The sequence below is a fragment of the Podarcis pityusensis genome (genome assembly GCF_964106645.2).
Source record: "Podarcis pityusensis genome assembly, chromosome: 2".
NCBI classification, from domain to species: Eukaryota; Metazoa; Chordata; class Lepidosauria; order Squamata; family Lacertidae; genus Podarcis; species Podarcis pityusensis.
Genome location: NC_138029.1, coordinates 2225250 through 2240866, shown reverse-complemented (window position 1 = coordinate 2240866; position 15617 = coordinate 2225250). Strand labels below are relative to the sequence as shown.

At 49.1% G+C, this 15617-nt stretch overlaps 3 protein-coding genes across 6 annotated transcripts in view; 2 read left to right on the top strand and 1 right to left on the bottom strand.

The window, feature by feature from the left end:
• The window catches only part of LOC308468265 (LIM homeobox transcription factor 1-alpha-like), a 92277-nt gene extending 88527 nt beyond the window's left edge, over window positions 1-3750 (top strand). For both annotated transcript variants that reach the window (XM_080990322.1, XM_080990323.1), the window contains one exon: window positions 289-3750. In XM_080990322.1, the coding sequence (XP_080846448.1) occupies window positions 289-443 (155 nt within the window). In that variant the 3' untranslated portion in view covers window positions 444-3750. The remainder of the gene's footprint in view (window positions 1-288) is intronic.
• A 2655-nt stretch (window positions 3751-6405) lies between these two features.
• Window positions 6406-10903, bottom strand: CHCHD5 (coiled-coil-helix-coiled-coil-helix domain containing 5). Of its 3 annotated transcripts, none has more exons than XM_080995337.1 (4): window positions 10786-10903; window positions 9803-9943; window positions 8360-8511; window positions 6406-6754 (listed from the first exon to the last, which is right to left on the bottom strand). In XM_080995337.1, exons 1-3 carry the CDS (start codon window positions 10857-10859, stop codon window positions 8361-8363), a joined length of 366 nt encoding a protein of 121 aa, XP_080851463.1. In that variant the 5' UTR covers window positions 10860-10903; the 3' UTR covers window positions 6406-6754; window position 8360. The 3 variants fall into 3 exon arrangements, with proteins under 3 accessions (XP_080851463.1, XP_080851464.1, XP_080851465.1); XM_080995338.1 differs by having other exon boundaries at window positions 9803-9939; window positions 10786-10899; XM_080995339.1 differs by lacking the exon at window positions 10786-10903 and adding an exon at window positions 10391-10512.
• Window positions 10904-11058: 155 nt separating this feature from the next.
• The window catches only part of ATP13A1 (ATPase 13A1), a 32972-nt gene continuing 28413 nt past the window's right edge, over window positions 11059-15617 (top strand). The window contains exon 1 of the mRNA XM_080996113.1: window positions 11059-11376. Coding sequence (XP_080852239.1) covers window positions 11074-11376 — 303 coding nt within the window. The 5' untranslated portion in view covers window positions 11059-11073. The remainder of the gene's footprint in view (window positions 11377-15617) is intronic.

The following is a 15617-nucleotide window of genomic DNA, read 5'->3' as shown; positions in this document are numbered from 1 at the left end:
TACCAGCAGGAAGAGGTGGTAGCAGCCCCACGACCATGGCCACTGTCAAAGGGGAGGGGGTCTCCTTCCCCCTTCTTTGCCCATAGATGGCTGGTTCATTTACCATCTGACCCAGAGGCCCACTGGGGTGCAGGTCCCAAGGACACACCAAAATCCAGAATAGTTCCTGTTTTTGTGGCATCTTTTTTTTCCCCAAAGGGAGAGGAGGCTGGCCTTCTGCCGCAAGCCCTCTGCCCGCTTCCTTGTGAAATGCTTGTAAGCAACTTTCCTTCTCTTTCCGCACCCTAGATTCAGAAGGCGTCTTCCATGACATGGACAGTGACACCATTGGCCATTTGGGTGACTGCCTGCTGTCAGCGGCTGAAGCCAACCTCCTGCAGACCCGAGTGGGCAACCCCATTGACCGGCTCTACTCCATGCAAAGCTCCTATTTCACCTCCTGACCGTGGGGACGTTCCTGGCTCTTCCACCTGATCTATGCCACTCTGGGCTTAGAAGTGTGGAACAGCACGGAGGAGCAAGCCCGTTGCATTTGGAAGGACTCTTTGGACCCTGCAAAGTGAAGGAGGCATGCAAGGCTGCCGGGCATTTGAGGGCCAAGCCTTAGGTGCTGAAGTTGAGTCTCAGAGGACTTTGCTGCACTGCCTCTCCCCTTGCCCTTCACCCAGTGTCCTAGAGACGGACAATTTCACATTGTGTAGCTTGTATTTCTAGCAGTGTGTTTTTGTGCTTAAACTGTGTAGGGCATTAAGGCTAATTTGATGCATCACCAGCAGGGACGGGAGACCTGGCTCATGCTGGGAACAAGGTTTCCAGGGCCACTGGGCTGCTTTTCATCCAGCTTCTTGTTCCTTGTTAATACTCTGCAACCTTGGCACAACTAAGAGCTTACTTTTCAGGAACATGAGGAGTCTGAGAGGTGCTTTAGAAACATTAGTTTAGTTTTATACTTTAACTATTATGCCACTCTAAAGAATTATGGGAAATGTAGTTTGCAGAAGGTCCTGAGAGTTCCCCACTAGAGCTACTTAAACCCCCCTCCAGAGAGGGGAAATGAATGTTAAACTAGATATGATTATAGTGAAAACATGCTCTTAGATTCAAAGTGTCCCAAGCATCTCAAAGAGAGGGTCCAGAGCAGGGGTGGGGAATCTGTGGCCCTTCAGAGGCTGCCAGACTGCAATTCTCATCAGCTCTTGCCAGCATGGCCCAATGATCAAGGATGATGGCAGCCAGAATCCAGCAATTGCCGGAGAGCCACTAGTTCCCCATCCTTGCTGCAGATGGAAGGCAGTTTTGCTCTCTGTTCATCCTTCGACTCCCTTGCTCTTGAACAACTCTATCTTCTCTTTAAGCTCTGCCCCAAATACTTTCCATTGGCCACTTGATGCTTGCTGGAGATTTCACACAATATATTCCCTGCAGGATGGTTTCATTAGCCAAGGCAGCACAGCAGACCTCAGAACAGTTCCTTCCATCATCATAGCAGCAAAAAAAACTGGATCCTCTTGTCCTGTTTAAAAACCTCCAAGGAAGGAAAGCCTACCACCTCCCAAGGGAGACTGTCCCACCGTTGAACAGTTCTGACTGTCAGAAAGTTCTTCTTGATGTTTAGTAGAAATCTCCTTTCTTGTACCTTGAATCCAGAGCAGGAGAAAACAAGATTGCTCTTCTTCCCTGTGGCAGTCCTTTAGATATTTGAAGATGCCCCGTGTATCTCCTCTGTGATTCACGATGATCCATTGCAGGTTACAAAATCATTATATGGAGGGAAGCCCCTTTTGTTGCAGATGACCTGTGATGTGCCTGGGCAAGGCAAATATCTGGAATGTGCCAGGAGGCAAATGATCTTGTATAGAAATGTCCAGTACAAAACCAGACCTCTCTTCTAGACTGGCCACCAGCATCAATGCTGCTTTATAAACAGCTCTATATATATAGTTCATATTTATCTGCAGATCAGTGTTTCAACAACAACAAAGGTGAAAAGAGCATCATTAGACATGCAGAGGCCGCTGAGATGATCTTCTGTCAAAGTCATCTGGTTGTTTTTTTAAGGCAGGTGCCCTTTTACATGCAAGTAATCCGCCCTAGTTTAAATACATTTTGACGAGGGGGGAGGGTTTTGGGAGAAGGAAGGTTCCCCAGTCTGAGTGACCTATGCGTGGGCATGTTGGAAGGGCTTCCATCCCCCCCCCCGCCCACAACAGAAAGTGTGTGGTTGTTATGTGTGGGGTGGGAGGTAGGGGCACAACTTCACTCTCCCAGGCACCCCATGTCCTCTCAGTGAGTGAATCCTGTGCAGGTGTACTCCAGTGTATTACCCATTGAGCTAAATGGGCTTTCCTTCAGGTGTGTCCAGGACAGCAGATCAATCTGTAATGGTTCACTGTAGCCAAGATGTAGGATTGTGCTCCCAATGGACAGTGGGAAAAGCAATTTGGTTGTTGTGAGCTCTGAATATATCTACTTGTTGAACCACCACTTGTCACACATTACTCTAAGTTGAGCTTGAGAGGGAGACTACAGAGAAAGAGGGCTCCTAGCCTGTCCCTGGGCTGCCTGGGGAGCCTGGCTTCGCCACCAAGATGTGCATTTTGGCTCATCAAATGCCAGCTCAGCTGCCTGTTTTGACCATCTCCCAACGCTTCCAGCAGTCTGACCACATTCTTGGTGTTTGGTTTTAATTACTGCATCATATATTTACACCTTCCATCATCATCTTGTTTGAAAAGTTGCAAAATCTGTTGCAAAAACTGCAAGTGCAAGCGGGGTTGTGAGATCGCACAGCAAGCTTCTGCTGGACACGTCCAGAACATTTACCCCCAAAGCCTAACTGCAGAAACAACCAGCACTTTTATCATGAATGTGGCGACAGCACTTCCAGATGGGCCCTACTGCGCTCTACATATTCTGTTTTGTCTTTGGGCAGAGAGACCTTGTTCTGACAGTGCTTGAGCAAGGGCCTTTTAAAAACTGGAAGCCAGAGGTTCCTTGGAGTCCCCACCCCCTGCTCAGTTGAGTTCATGCGCTGCTTGATGTGCCCCCACCAACTGTGAGGCCCAGGACAATTAACCCCTCCAGAAAGGCTCTACCTGCAGCTGGGAGCCACAGGAGAGCTTCTCAGAACCTATTGCCTAACTGTGGTTCCAAGCTGCAGCCCACAATCTACTTATTTCTGCTTGGACGTGTGCTAAAGTTACAGTTTGCATCCTGTTACACACAGTGGTCTCCCTGTCTTCAATGGAAGTTGCAGGGTTGCAGCACACATGGTGTAACCAAAACAGAAAGCTTTCTTTCATGGGTCAGGAAGCTGTGGACCTCCGGGTGGACTACAACTCCCATTATCCCTGTCACCAATGGCCATGCTGGCTGGAGCTGATGAAAGTTGAGAGTCCAGCAACATTTGCAGGGCCACAATCCAGTGGGGCAGGAGGAGAGCCTTGCAAACCCCAACAGAATGAATGGTTGAAGGTCAACACAGAACACCCTGCTGAGTGGCACCCTCTCTGTAGTGTTCCTCTCCAGCAGAGGCATTTGCTCTAGATTTTGGGTCCAGAATGAGCTTTTGAAAGAGTTTCTATCCATCCGAAGCACACATTGGCCAGTGTACTCCATATACAAGGCCTGTTTGGGGAGGGATAGGGGAGACCCTTACATTTTCATACCCGTTGTAATCTAGTGTTGTGCTGTGCTGTGCAGGTGTCTTTGCATGTGCATTTGGAAATTAAACAAGAACAAAAACTCAAAGCCAAGCTTGCCTACATAAACTGTCTGCACTTTCAGCTCTTTTGAGATTCAAGCCAATTGGTGAAATCCCACAGGTGTGTGTGTGTGTAAAAGAACAAATAATTGTGCTCTTCAACGACAGTACTTGTTGCGCTATCTCACTGGCATGGGCCAGCCTACTAAAACACAGAGATGATGCACCATCTAAGCTGGTGCTAGTTAGAAGAGAAACCCTCTTTCCCTCGGATCCGGCCTGCACAACCTGGGTCCCAGAAAGCCGACTGCAGCCCACCAGCCAACAATGGTTGCCCTCCAGGGACCTGCTTTTAAAAAGTGAGGCAGTACCACAGGGGAGTTGACAGGCCCCCAGCCAGCTGCATCATACGGCTGCACCTGCCTTGATGAGGCACAAGTTGTGCAGGATCCTCAGAGCGGATCATTGATTAGGCTAGGTAAGAGTGTGAAGCAGCCCACCCCCCCCCCCCGCGATAAATTTCATCCTCGGGAAACATCTTGAACTCCTGGCTTTGATTCTTTGCTCTGTCCAGCTCCTCCGCTCTCCTACGCTCAGACCCAAGAGCCTTGTCTTGCTTTCGGCTGGACGTCAGCCAGTCAAAACCAACGTGCATGGAATGCCGTTCCCCCAGCGCCCTGAGCCCGTCTCACAGAGAGGCATTCATCTCCCCCGAGGAGCCCGTCGACACCAAAGGCTGTGGTGCTGATTAATGGGCATGCTCAATAGCGAGCGAGAAGCGGGGTGTAAAATGAGGACATTTTTCTGGATGAGGAATTAAAGGCAGAGCTGGCCATGAACTTGCTCTGATCTGGGCTGCGTCCACATGCAAAGTTCCACTCGGGGAAGAGGTGACAACTGACAAAGCCGCTTGGTGCCATGTTCTCATCCAGTCTGACTCCACAACTTTGGGGCAGAAGGGATGGGGGGCTGAAACTTTGGGGCAGAATACATGGGGATTGACATACATGACTGCATATGTGAGTGCAAGAATCACACCACCGAGTTCTGTTTTTAAAAAAAACAAATTACCTTTCATTTCACTGCTCTGGGGAAAAAAAAACTATTATTTATGTCACACAAAGGAGAAAACAGAGGCAAAACAACAACCCAAAGAGCTTTTGTAGCCCTTAGATCATTTCTGTATGGCTTCTTCCCAGAACTTTTGAACACTAAATGAAGCCAGTCCAGAGATGGTTTCTCGTGCCCCATGGAAATCAACAGAACAGAACAAGCTAGTTATAAGTCAACATGAAGTTGCAATTTGTACAGCTAATTTCCTGTAAACTGAAGCAATTACCTCCAATGCAACCCAAGAGGAAATCATCTTAGACGAGGGTGCTTCAAAATGGAGGTTGGTATATTTTTAGCGTTCAACGTGCTGATGCCTGAAAGCTGCACAGGGACTCTGCTGATCTCAGTTCTTGATCATGGTAGGCTAGAAAGAATCAGGGTAAAAGCACAGTCCGATCAAGGAATTGTGGACCACTTCCACACTGGACAAATCTCACCTTTGATGCAAATTGCCCCAATTTAGCACTACAGCACTAAGGTAGTCAGCAGACTATGCTGGTAAATTAAACATGCCAACTCCTATGTCTGTTGCCAGCTCTGGATTTTGGTCATCACATCCTCTTAAACAGAACTCGGAGTGGCCACCTGGAAGAAATGTTGCAAGCAAAATATGACTTAAGCACCTTGCACTATGCAACCACTTATGTGATCAGCAATATTATAGCCAGTCCCAGTTAGAAGTGGGAAAATAATTTGCTCAAAAGAAAATGGAAAAGTCAGCTTCCAGACCCTTAGGAAAGCAGTGTGGTCTTCCTAAAATGCTCAGAGAGCTGGGAGAATATCCTCGAAGCCCCTGCTCCCAGCCCCCTTCCTAGTAGGGGGAGAAGACTTTGGACCCTTCTATTGTTATTCTAAGCTTAGACTCTGATCCATTCCTCTGAAAACAAGCACACTTTCCTTTTATCACTTCCTGCTGCCCTACCCACATTTTGCCAACAAACTAACTTGCAACAGCATCAAGCAATGGCAGCACCTGTCACACTCAAAATCTTTTAACCAGCACCCTTTAACCCTAACTTAGTTCGTAGGGACACAGTCAACCTTTGTTTCAGCTGAACCACATCAGACTCTAGGCAAGGAAGGGAATGATCTCCCCTGCCACACCAGATTGTTCTGGTCAGGAAGTGCTTTTGTTTGCAATCTCGATGGTACACCCCCAGCACAGGTTTAGTGCCTCCAGGGGAAGCAAGCCATGCAGGCCATGCAATGCGTTTGACTAAAGAGGGGATTGTTTTCCTCTTGTTCCAGCCTGGTTATAGGTGCAGTGGGGATGCTAATCCATCCAGAAGGTGGTAGTTATTTCACATGAACCAAGATGGTTCTCCTGCTGAGATAGTGCCCTCTACTGGCTCTGGGCAAACACAATGCAAACATCTACCTCCTGTCCCCTGCTCAAGGAGAAATGACAATTTAGGCTGCATGGATTTTGCAGGGAAGATCCACAAGCAGAAAACCAGACTCCTTTCTGTTCCCATCCATGCATTTCCCTGCAAACTCCTGCTGATCACCTTGAAACTGGTTTAGGTTATGTATGGTTTAGGTTATGCTGCTAAACTGGACGATTAGACTGAAAGAACCACAAGAGACTGTTCTGGTCTTTGACTGCAGTTTATTGCACTGTGCCTGGATGAGCTCCAGGCTCAGGAAAACACACACACTGGGCTCCAAGAGGCAGGGCTGGCTTTGCAGATGGAGCTGAGACTACCATGGTCATGCCTATGTGGTTCCCATGGTTTATTGATCAGAAGCTGCACTTCAATGTGCCACACTGAGATGGCATTGGCAGGCATGGCTGCAGAAATGGGCTTCCAGGACCGGGAAGCAATTCTTGTGACCTAGTAGATCTTGAGGATGACGTTGTTGCCATTCCTGGAACCAGGAACCTTTAATCCAGTCGACACCCCAGAGTTAACACAGAGGAAATCACCTTTTTTGGTACTGAAGGAGAAGGAGAGAGGGACAAAGAACAAACACAGCACAAATGAAAGGCCTATCAAAACAGTACATCACAACAGGTGGAATTCAACGTAGTGCAAAATGGGGGATGTGTCCCTGGAAGGAGGTCCATTTGCACAATGAGACTTTTCCTCCCTCTCCTCTCCACCACATGCCCCCTAAACCGTTCTGGAGATCCCTCCAACCCTCCAGAGCAGATTTAATGGGTGTGGAGGAGGCTAACAAATGCATTGTGGAAGTGGAGCAAGTGTAAAAGGTAAAGGTAAAGGTACCCCTGCCCGTACGGGCCAGTCGTGTCCGACTCTAGGGTTGTGCGCCCATCTCACTTAAGAGGCCAGGGGCCAGCGCTGTCCGGAGGCACTTCCGGGTCACGCGGCCAGCGTGACAAAGCTGCATCTGGCGAGCCAGCGCAGCACACGGAAACGCTGTTTACCTTCTCGTCAGTAAGCGGTCCCTATTTATCTACTTGCACCCGGGGGTGCTTTCGAACTGCTAGGTTGGCAGGCGCTGGGACCGAGCAACGGGAGCGCACCGCACCGCGGGGATTCGAACCGCCAACCTTTCGATCAGCAAGTCCTAGGCACTGAGGCTTTTACCCATAGCGCCACCCACGTCCCGGAGCAAGTGTAGTCCATCATAAAGTGGTTCATCTTTTACAGTGCCACAAGACTCCTTGGAAATAGAATGGCAGCAAACATCCTGGCTGCCTGTTTTCCAAATATGTGCCTAGAAGAGAAGATGGAGACAGCAGGGGAACAGGAGGCCTCAGGGGACTCTCTATTTTCAAGGCTGATGGAGGCTTGCACACTGTTACCAAGCCTAACTTAGGACAGGAGAGCTGTTTGGCAACTGAGAGGTGAGAAGAAGTCCCTGTCAGTGCAATTTTATCTGGTCCCTGGCAGGCCGACTAAGCAGTAATCGAGTGCTGCTTATAGGAGAGGAAGAACAAAGGCTCAAGTGAGAGATATATTTCCCCCTTTGGAATTGTTTGTAAAGAACAGCTATGTAAGTGTATTTTTGTAGTTCCAGGCTCGAGCATGCATGGCTTAAACAGAGAAGTGTTTACTCTAACAACGGCCACAACTGGATTAGTGGGTTAGCTTGTTTGGCAAAACACACTCCTGGATCACTGCTGGGGAAATACAGTGGTACCTCGCAAGACGAATGCCTCACAAGACAAAAAACTCGCTAGACGAAAGGGTTTTTTGTTTTTTGAGCTGCTTCGCAAGACGATTTTCCCTATGGGCTTGCTTCGCAAGACGGAAACGTCTTGCAAGTTTGTTTCCTTTTTCTTAACACCGTTAATACAGTTGCGACTTGACTTCGAGGAGCAACTCATAGAACGCGGTGTGGTAGCCTTTTTTGAGGTTTTTAAAGACTTTGGTGATTTTTGAAGCTTTTCCAAAATTTTCCCGACACTGTGCTTCGCAAGATGAAAAAAATCGCAAGACGACAAAACTCGCGGAACGAATTAATTTCGTCTTGCGAGGCACCACTGTAAGAGTGGCCACCCAAGAATGACACATGCATGCACATGGAGAGCGGGGGGGGGGGGCGCCCTCTTACATATCAGTTTGGGGCACCAACCTTATGTGGCCAGTTTCACCTGGTCAGCACAGAGCAGGAATTTCTGGACATGTTCACTGCAGTTGACTACAGATGTCTGGTTCAGTTTAAGACACTGTTCGAATGCAGCAAATGGTTCAGCGCAATCGTGGCGGATTTTCTGTACAATTGGGCTGCAATGAAAGCCACACAGGTGGTTGTGTAAAAGGTGAGAAATTGACAGATACTCTTGTTTGAATGGTCGGAGAAAGATCTCACTTTGGCCTGGCACATACATCGCAGTAAGTTCAGCTGTGGCTTACCATTCATGAGCAAGTGTGCTAAAATCATGCCTTCCCCTCCTTCCCAAAGCTGAGAGAAAGCAAAGCACAGAATTAGCATTAGCAATTAGCAAGCAGCACTTGTGGCTTCTGCTCATGATTTGTTCAGAGAGAAGCAAACCATGACCATTGGGTCACACTAAGCCAGTGCTTGAGTTTGTTCCCTTCCAGCTTTGCAAAGAGAGGGACAGGCAGGCACCACTGTAGCAGAATGCACCAGTATGCTTGTTCATTCATGGTGCACCTAGACTTAGCGTGTCACTCAAACTGCGTCTCTGAGTGCTAGTGCATTGTAGTTGCTAAGAGAGTGAGCCAAAACACTTTGGCCCCTTCTTGTAACTCAAAAGCACTCTGCCTGACCAGTACAAGTGCAGAAATAGCTCATCCATTCTAGAAGGCTTGCAAACAAAAGGTAGTCCTGAAATTCATGCTCCCTCATGGGGAACCTTCCAGGGGCTGCATGCAAGTAGTGGGCAGGGCCAGAAGCAAAAGTCAACAAAGCCATAGGCTACTACATCCTCTGCAATATCACAGTTAAGAACACATTAAATCCAGGCAAAAGCAAATATGGCATAAACCAGGTCCAGTGGAGGGTGAGATCTGGAGGCCTGAGGTTCCCAGTCTCTACATTAGAACCACAGGAGGATTATAGGAGTAATTTAGACATCACTTCCTTTCTCTAGCTGGGGGCAGAGTACAGGATAGACATTCCCCAGACACAGGCCTAATTTATACACAATGCAGACCACAGGGAAATCGTTACCCGTGTAGGCTTCCAACATGCACTGGCTTAGAAGCAGTGCTATTTTTCTAGAAAAAGAGGTGCCAGAACTCGCCTCGTTCTCTTACAAAGGCAATGGTGCCCCCCTGGGAGGAGCCAGAACTAGAAAAGGCCCTGCTTAGAAGGCTACTAGTCACATCAGTTTAATGTGTGATTTAAGCACGGCATTCAAAGTCAGGCTTTCCTGGTGTTATGCATCCTATATAAATCCAGCCATTCAGTCATTGCTTTGAAAGTAGATCCCCAAGCGGGAGGGGGGGAAACATGCACCAGAGGGTTGCCCCCCCCAACATTGACGCATCAAAGTTTTATTGCACCAAGATGGGCTTGTGCTACGGAATGGTGCCCTGCTTGGAAACTTACTGGGATGACGTGCACTTGGCCATTTCAAGCTTGAGCTGGTGACAGTCCTGCTGCCAGGAGGAAGGGTTGGCAGCCACACACTGGCCATACTGCTCTGCTTCTTTTCGGCAATGCCGGGCGGTCACCTCCAGGGCCGCCTGCCTGTCGGGATGGAGGCACAACAGCATTCATTAGAGTGATCTGATCCAACATGGATAGGATTCCAGTGCAGGTACATGGAGAGCCCTGTAATTTACAGAGTCTCTGCCCCCTCCTCAAAGATTAGCCATGCTCCCTAATCCCTGACATTCGTGGTTATCGCTGGAGGCCCTCTGTGCATTCTCCCATTATTCCACATGCTCCTGGCAAAATCATACCCAACACGTAGGAAGAACTGCTTTGGAGTGCATTGCTAACATCAGGATGTAAATGTAAAATTTCTAGAATTTTTTTTTGAAAATGGGGGAAATGCAATGCTCTTTTCTTTTTAAGTGCTCTTTACAAGTCATTTTGTAACATTAGAAGCATGAAGTGCCTAACTTGGTTTACCACAGAATTATAAACAGCTCAGGACCGCAATACCTCAAGGACTGCCCCATATGAGCCTACCTAGACCCTGAGATCATCCTCTGACCATCCTTCTTTGTGAGCTTCCTCTACGTGAGGCCTGGAGGGTGGCAGCAGGAGAACGGGGCCTTCTCTGCGCTGGCCCCCCCTTTGCAAAATGCTCTCCCCAGGGAGACTTGCCTGGCACCTCCATTACAGACCTTTAGGTGCCAGGAGAAAATTTTCTTCTTCAACCAGACCTTGGGCTTGTTTAATGTCTTAATTGTGCATCTCGCTCTTTGTCCGTAGTCTCGGGGCATAAAAATGTCACAGCATAAAGATGCAAGATGCCTTTGTGTTGGAGCCCTGGGGGTCTCCCAAGCCAAGCGCCCTAACCATTAGGCCGCGCTCTCCCTCCCTCCCGCCGCACTGGGCTTCCGCTCAGACGTCCCACTCACATGTCGCTCCTGCAGCGCCGAGGCCGGATCCCGTCCTCTGGCGCGCATGCTCCCTCCCGAGGGAGTGTCCCCATCTGCGCATGCGTGCCAGGCTCCCTCGGGCAGCCATGACACTGGAGGCCATTACGCTAAGGCCACGTTGAATGGCTGCCCCGCCACCGCCGCGGGAGGGGCTGCGCATGCGCGGGGGCTGCGCGCCTGCCGGGCTCGCGGCGGGGCCGGCTGCCCCGGAAGCGGAAGCGGCGCGCGCGGAGCTGGCCGGTGGCGGCGCGGGGTCCCGGGAGCAGGATGGCGGCGGCGGCGGGTGCGGCGGGGGCCGGTCCGGGCCCCGGGGACGAGCTGGTGCAGGACGTGGTTCCGTACCGGCGCCGCTCTCGGCTGCTGTGGGGGACGGTGCTGCCCTTCTGCGTGCTCTACCCGCTCTGGCTGTGGTTCTGGGGGCGCAGCGCCCGCGACTGGGCCTGGGGCGCCGCCGCCGAGGCGCCCGAAGCCGCGCTGCTCTACCTGGCCGCCATCGGCGCCGCCCACCTGCTCACCGCCCTGGCCGGCCTCTGGAGCGTCCACGTCCACTGCCTGCTCTACTGCTGCGCGGTGAGTCGGGCCTCCTGAGGGCCCGGGAAGCCCTTGCGGAGGGACTGAGGGGGGGAGGGGCTGTTCATGTGACCAGTTGGAAGTCCTCTTCACGCACGTTTCATTTTACCAGAACAGAATCTGTGTTTGGAGACTCTGCTGTAAATTTAAGCTAGGGCTGGCAGCTGCCTAATTTTAAAGTGGTTGGTTGGTCTAAAAACCTGCCCTTTGTTATACTGCCATACATGGTGGATTGTGCTTATTCCAGGTCATTGTAGGGGTGTCTTGAAAGCAACAATTTCCTACATGAGTATCCCTGTTGCACAGAAAATTTGTAATCGAACCTGTTTTGCAGGAAAAATATTTGTGCTTGCAAAATTGGCTGCATGACAAAATAGACCATTAATTTAATTGGTGTGTGATTATTTGGACAGTCAAGGCCACTTTCAGTTTTTCACCATGACAAAAACTTCATGCATGATTAAATACATGTAACATGGTGATGTACATGTTACCAACATACATCTACCCTGCATGAAAGTTGGATCCACATGTGTTACTGTCACAGTTGAGGTACTCAGACAGCTGGAGCACAGGATGTTCCCTTATTTCAAAACTTGCAGTTTGATATGCAGGCTTTGGAGTGGCGTGTATTTCTCTGTTAATTGTTAAGTCTGGCTGATTTCAAAGGTGGGCAATAGCAAATAAGTAAATGGATAATGATCCACTCTGAATATTTTTGCTGCCCTGAAGTTTTTATGAAGTGGCCAGGCTTTCTCCTTGCAATGGCACACTGGTTTCTGGGCAGTGGTGACACTTCTAGGATTGTCCCGTGTCTGTCACCAGTAGGGCAAGCTGCATCAGGATATTCTGTATCCACTTCCTCAAGAATCAATGTTGGTTGGGACTTGCTTGATTTGAGTACCACAGACTGAGACCAACAACAGCCTCTGTCAGCCATACCAGTATGTCTCAGTTAGGATGCAGGTGACGAAGAAGAAAATCAAAATACTTATCCTTTTTTATTTCATATTTTTAAGCTGGGAGACAAAGCTGTAAATAACTTTTTGCTGCTTGTGGTATTGTTGGGCACAGCGTCAAAACTTTGTTGGAATCTGGTGAACTTTGCTCAGTCGTCTCTTTCCAAGGCCTTGAAAGTGGCAGGCCGTCAGGTTCTCACAGCTACATTTAACCCCTGCTAAGTTTGCTTTCTTTAAACCACTGGGCTTCCTCATTTCTCTAAAATGCAAGAAAATGTTTTGGGGTTGTTGCTTTTTTGGGGGGCTATTTTTAGATTCCTAAACTTTAATTGCATAAGCTTCATTTCCTTTGCTCCCTTTCAAGCAAGTAATAAGCATAGTTCAGGGGGAGCACATGATCTGCATGCAGAAGGTCCCAGGTTCAACTCCCAGTTAAAGGATTGCAGGTAGCAGTGCTAAGTGAGAGCTCTTCCTGAAACTGTTGAGGGGTACTACTGCCAGTCAGAGTAGACAGTACTGTGGGCTAGATGGACCAGCGGTCTGACAGCAGTATAAGGAAGTTTCTTACATACAAAAATAATCTTCTCTTCCTGCTACACAAAAGACAAGTGTATGTAAAATTTAGGGGCTGGACTATAAATCTAAGCTGCTGTCATAACTAAACTTACTGAAAAGTAAATCCCAATGTAGCTGGAGGATCTTTCTTACCTCTGAGCAAATATGGTTAGAACGTGGCAAGCAGTGGCTTGGATCCTAAGGTCAGGTGACTTAAGGAAGCTTGGGGAAGAAGAGTTTTCCATACCCTCTGCCCAGTTTTTGGTGATTTCATGCCCCATCCCTCCTGATTCTATGGAGAGACTCCCACAGAGAGAATCCAAGCCATTAGGTGTAGAATTCTTTATGACACTAAGCACAAGCCCCAATGTCAATATGGAAGACACTAGCTTGATTCAAGCTTTCTACTTCTGTGTTTAATCATCACATGACAGGGAAGGGGGAAGCAAAGGTGTGTGTGTGTTTATCTTTGTTTTAGAGCAGCGGTTCTCAACCTGTGGGTCGCGACCCCTTTGGGGGGTTGAACAACCCTTTCACAGGGGTTACCTAAGACCAGAGGTCAGCAAGCTTTTGGGGGGTGGGCTCCTCCGCTGATGACAGCCTCTGCCTCTCGCAGGGGCAGGCACAGGAGCCGCGCTTAGCAGGGTGGCGGTGGCAGCACGAGCAGCGGCAGCAAACAGCTTGCTCAGATGAGGGACTGCTGGAAATGCGCTCGGCCAGCTCAGCCCAGCCCCCTTCCTCCTCTCAGCCACGCGCAGCCGCCGCTCGCCCATTGGCCAGGGCCTCAAACCTTGGCTGGCGATTTGCTACACTGGGAGGAGGGGGAGGTTCCACCGCGGTGAGGGAGAGAGGGGGAAATGTCAGCGGGGAAAAGCGTCATAAATTCTGTCAATTTTGTAAAGGCGAGCACTTTACGACTGTTTTCGCAACTGCAACGAGTTGGATGTGCTGAACAATGCTCTGCTATTTCACACTGAAGTGAGATGGTTGTCTAGAGGAAAAGTTTTAAAATGTGTTTTTGAGTTTCGTGATGAACTCAAAACCTTTTTTAATCAGAAAGCAAGACCGCAGTTTGAAGCACTTTTCAGCAGTAAAAGTGAACTGCAGAAAATAGCTTACTTGGTTGACATCTTTGCCATCTTGAATGGTTAAATTTATCACTGCAAGGGGACGCGGTGGCGCTGTGGGTAAAACCACAGTGCCTAGGACTTGCCGATCACATGGTTGGCGGTTTGAATCCCCGCGGCGGGGTTAGCTCCCGTCTTTCGGTCCCAGCTCCTGCCCACCTAGCAGTTCGAAAGCACCCCTAAGTGCAAGTAGATAAGTAGGTACCGCCTTATAGCGGGAAGGTAAACAGCGTTTCCGTGCGCTGCACTGGTGCTGGCTCGCCAGAGCAGCTTCGTCACGCTGGCCACATGACCCGGAAGTGTCTCCGGACAGCGCTGGCCCCCGCCCTCTTAAGTGAGATGGGCGCACAACCCTAGAGTCGGACACGACTGGCCCGTACGGGCAGGGGTACCTTTACCTTTTATCACTGCAAGGACCAAATGCAACATGCTTCGATTTGTCTGAAAAGATTCGATCATTCCAAATGAAACTTCAGCTTTGGCAAAAAAAATTGGATCAAAATACAGTGGTACCTCGGGTTAAGTACTTAATTTGTTCCGGATGTCGGTACTTAACCTGAAACTGTTCTTAACCTGAAGCACCACTTTAGCTAATGGGGCCTCCCGCTGCCACCGCGCCGCCGGAACACGATTTCTGTTCTCATCCTGAAGCAAAGTTCTTAACCTGAAGCACAATTTCTGGGTTAGCGGAGTCTGTAACCTGAAGCGTATGTAACTTGAAGCGTATGTAACCCGAGGTACCACTGTAAAATTTAGGTGTTGCCTACCTTATGTGCTTTCTTTGAGGAACATGACATTGAACCAGACAAAAGGATTGCGATTATAATTTCTGTGAAAGAACACTTGCACATGCTTGCAGACGAAATTTCATCATACTTTCCAAATCTACCTGACACCCCATTTGCACTTGCCAGAAGCCCATTCACAGTCAAAGTTGAAGATGTTCCTGAGACAGCACAAGAGGAGTTCATTGAATTTATTAACAGTGATGCAGCGAGAACTGATTTCTCTACAAGGCCAGTTACAAAATTCTGGATCAAGTGTTTGCACTCATATCCTGTTCTGTCTGAGAATGTGTTGTGCCTTCTTCTTCCATTTCCAACAACATATCTTTGTGAAACAGAGTTTTCCAGCTTGTTGGTTATCAAGTCTACAGAAGTAGACTTGTTGTAGAAGATGATCTTCGTTGTGCTCTTGCAAAGTCTGCCCCAAGAATTTCTGATCTGGAGCTTCCGGGTTAGCACCTCCGGCAATGGCGGATTTCCTCTGACCAGGAGGAATCCGCTTCGTGAGAATTAGGGTCTGGACCGCCGCGGCGAGGCGGAGACCCATTAAAAACCACAGGCGGGAGAAGCCTGTGGACGTGGGATTCGGCTGGCACCTTTTGCGCCTCCCCTACTCGCGGGGAAACCCGGTTTCGGGGATCCAGAGCGACGTGGGGTGAATGGCGCGGTGCTTTGAATCGACTGCTTTTTTCACGGAGTGAAGCTGCATTGCTGTTGCCGGAGAGCGCTGACTTTTTCCTGTGGAAAATTGGATTATAAACAACTACTCGTGAGTAAATCGGAAAATTGGATTTTTAAATACTTTAATTTGGCAC

Coding starts and splice junctions, on each gene's coding strand:
- CHCHD5 (XM_080995337.1), bottom strand. CDS start 10,859: ATGGGGACACTCCCTCGGGAGGGAGCATGCGCGCCAGAGGACGGGATC. Junction 9,944..10,785: donor CGGCGCTGCAGGAGCGACAT/GTGAGTGGGACG, acceptor CCATCCCGACAG/GCAGGCGGCCCTGGAGGTGA. Junction 8,512..9,802: donor GCCAAGTGCACGTCATCCCA/GTAAGTTTCCAA, acceptor CTTTCATTGCAG/CCCAATTGTACAGAAAATCC.